The sequence below is a fragment of the Triticum dicoccoides genome, chromosome 7A, assembly GCF_002162155.2.
Source record: "Triticum dicoccoides isolate Atlit2015 ecotype Zavitan chromosome 7A, WEW_v2.0, whole genome shotgun sequence".
Classification (NCBI taxonomy): domain Eukaryota; kingdom Viridiplantae; phylum Streptophyta; class Magnoliopsida; order Poales; family Poaceae; genus Triticum; species Triticum dicoccoides.
Window position 1 is genome coordinate 201,349,320 of NC_041392.1, and position 2,567 is coordinate 201,351,886.

Here is a 2,567-nt window from a genome sequence, read left to right on the forward strand (position 1 = left end):
TTGTGTCATATATACCAGTATATTTCTTTTTTTTTGTGTCATATATACTAGTATATTTCTGAACACGAGCAGTAACAATAGACAAATTAAGATACACCATCTGGTCCCAATTTTCAACAGACACTTGTTCCACGGCATTAATCCGCTACTAGCTTCTCTAGTTGAGGACGTAGCATTTCTTCCTTATGTCTCCATCACGGCCGATAAGCACGCCGATGTTGCCCATCTTGATCATGGACTCGCTGAAATCCCTGAAGAACGCGTCGTCGAACTTGCCGGTAGCGACGTGCCGGACGTATTCCTCGGTGGTGGCGTCAGTGAGCAGGGCAGCGTCGGAGCGGAAGAGCTCCCTGCGCTTGGCGACGTGACGGTAGTAGCTGGTGTCGAAGGTCCTGTAGCTGCCGGGATCCATCTCCGACAGCATGCTCTTGTCGTCGACGCTCTTGCACTTGAGCCTCAGCTTGTCGGCATACTCGCTGTCCAGCGACGGGTCGACGAGGCCGTTTCCGGTGGTGTTGTAGAGCCGGTCGGCGAACGACGGGCAGTGCGCCGTCCCGAGCGTGTGCGCGCCGGAGAGGACGACGAGGTCCTTGAGGTCGAGCCCCTTGGAGGCGAAGATCCGGGCGAGCAGAGGGACGTCGCCGAAGGAGGGTGGCAGCTCGTCGCTCGCCTCCGTGGCAGTGGACACGCTGCCGTCTCTCCTGCCGAGCGCCACGGGCCAGGAGGGTCCCTTGGCCAGGACGACGGCGTCGCGGGCCATGAGCGTGAGTACGTCGGCGCAGGACACAACGCCCGGGCATGCGGCCTCGAGCTTGGCCTTCACCCGCTCCACGGAGCCGAATCCCCGCAGGCTCTTGTTGGGCTTGGCGTCCCTCTCTGCCAGGTTGCCCTTGGTGGAGTCCAGCAGCACAGACGCGTCACAGCCCTGCATGTGGCGTTCCGCGTTTGCGTACATCATCCATCAGTACACGGACATGCATGCTTGTGCAAGTGCGCAAAGCCATCATGATCAATGGAACGCAAAGTGTGGAGAGATGTGCTTACCCTGACAAAGCAGTCGTGGAAATGAAGGCGGAGGAGCGGGCCGGCGAGGCTGGGCGCGGCGGAGATGATCTTCACCATCTCCTCGCGGACTATCGCCTCCACGTCCGGGCATGACTTGCGGTAGTATCCCATCTCCAGCTGGGCCACGGCCGAGCTCGCGGCGAGAACCAGCAGGGATATAGGGATCAGGAAAGACCCCATCGCCATGAATCTTCAGAAGCAAGGATGTCTACTAAAGGCCCGTTCGGAGGCTCTCCACTCCTCGACTCTCTCCCGGAGCGGCCGGAGCTACAGTTTAAAATTATGAAGTGGCCGAAGAGGTACTCCGCAGATCCTCGTATTCTGCGGAGCTGGGCCAGTGCCGAACAGGGCCTAAGTAGATTGGTAAGTGATCTAAGCTCGATGAAATGTGGACGGATTGATATGTCCTTGCAGTTCCCAGTATTTATAGATGTGTTAGGAGGACCGCTGATTACGTAGTAGACGTACTTGGGTGGATATGCATCTGTGCGACGGACACCCTGTTTCTGCGTATACACGCATGTGCTAACTTCCACGGTTCCACCTCAATTAGCTACCACCAGCTATGTACGTGGTTAAGAAATTATGCAACGAAGCATTGACGCGAAACAAATTAGACGCCGCCGAGACGCCGGCCAGTTCGTGACCGCGTCCATCACAGCAGGATGACATGTACCTATGTCATCTTGCCCGAGCTAGCTAGCTTGAGCGGACGGGAAGGCAATTATCTTCGACTTAAAAAAGGAACATCAGAGTACAGTAATAGACGAAGGGAATAAACCTCCATGTGGCTGGCCAATGATTTGGGCCGTTCGTCGCCAAGGGAATAGTAGTATAGCTCTGTGACGAGGAGGAATTCTTGGGTGATGCGGCGGATTTCAATGGCACGTCCCGTAACGTACGTGAAGGTTACGAAAGATGCACGTTCTCCGCAGTGGCAGGTAGGTTGACCATGCCCGTTTGGCCTTTTGCGCGCCAACATGGAGGATTTGGAACAACCTGCAGACCGATATGCATGTACACTGGTTATTTGACAGACAGGGTTATAATTCGCTGCCTGATAAACAGGCGTTACAACGTCATTGCATCGAGCTTTACCACAAAGCCAGTTATGAAACCACAAATTTCAGTTGAGGATATCTATCGGCAGGATAAGTGTCTAGAGGAGACGAGAGGAAGGACGAAGGGGTGACCGAGCGAGAACTGAGAAGAGATGAGGAAGGATCAAGCAAATTACAAGAAAAAACCCACCATATTTTGGGCTACGGTGTAAGTTTGCTACCACACCTTTTTTTCTTCTTCAAAAAACCACTATTTTATAGGCCTATTGGTTACAAATTGCACTGGTCTTGGGCTTACCATGTTTTGACAACGGACGAGTGGGACCCATCTGTCAGGCTGATGTGGCATGCATATGTGGACAAATGCTTGAGGTGGATCTGGGTCCCACATGTCATCCTCATTCCATCTCTTCTCCCCCCCCCCCTCACGCGCGCGCGCAC

The 2,567-nt window shown here is 54.2% G+C and overlaps 1 protein-coding gene across 1 annotated transcript; it reads right to left on the reverse strand.

Annotated features, from left to right (window-relative positions):
- On the reverse strand, nt 1-1,447 carry LOC119331225 (peroxidase 1-like). The gene is made up of 2 exons (XM_037604400.1): nt 1,045-1,447; nt 1-925 (listed from the first exon to the last, which is right to left on the reverse strand). Exons 1-2 carry the CDS (start codon nt 1,249-1,251, stop codon nt 158-160), a joined length of 975 nt encoding a protein of 324 aa, XP_037460297.1. The 5' UTR covers nt 1,252-1,447; the 3' UTR covers nt 1-157.
- Between the last annotated feature and the right edge of the window lie 1,120 nt (nt 1,448-2,567).

What these genes read in the sequence shown, in the direction of transcription:
- LOC119331225 (XM_037604400.1), bottom strand. Translation starts at nt 1,251, where the DNA reads ATGGCGATGGGGTCTTTCCTGATCCCTATATCCCTGCTGGTTCTCGCC. An exon ending in TCCACGACTGCTTTGTCAGG is followed by an intron (nt 926 to 1,044) that starts GTAAGCACATCT and finishes CGCCACATGCAG; the next exon opens with GGCTGTGACGCGTCTGTGCT.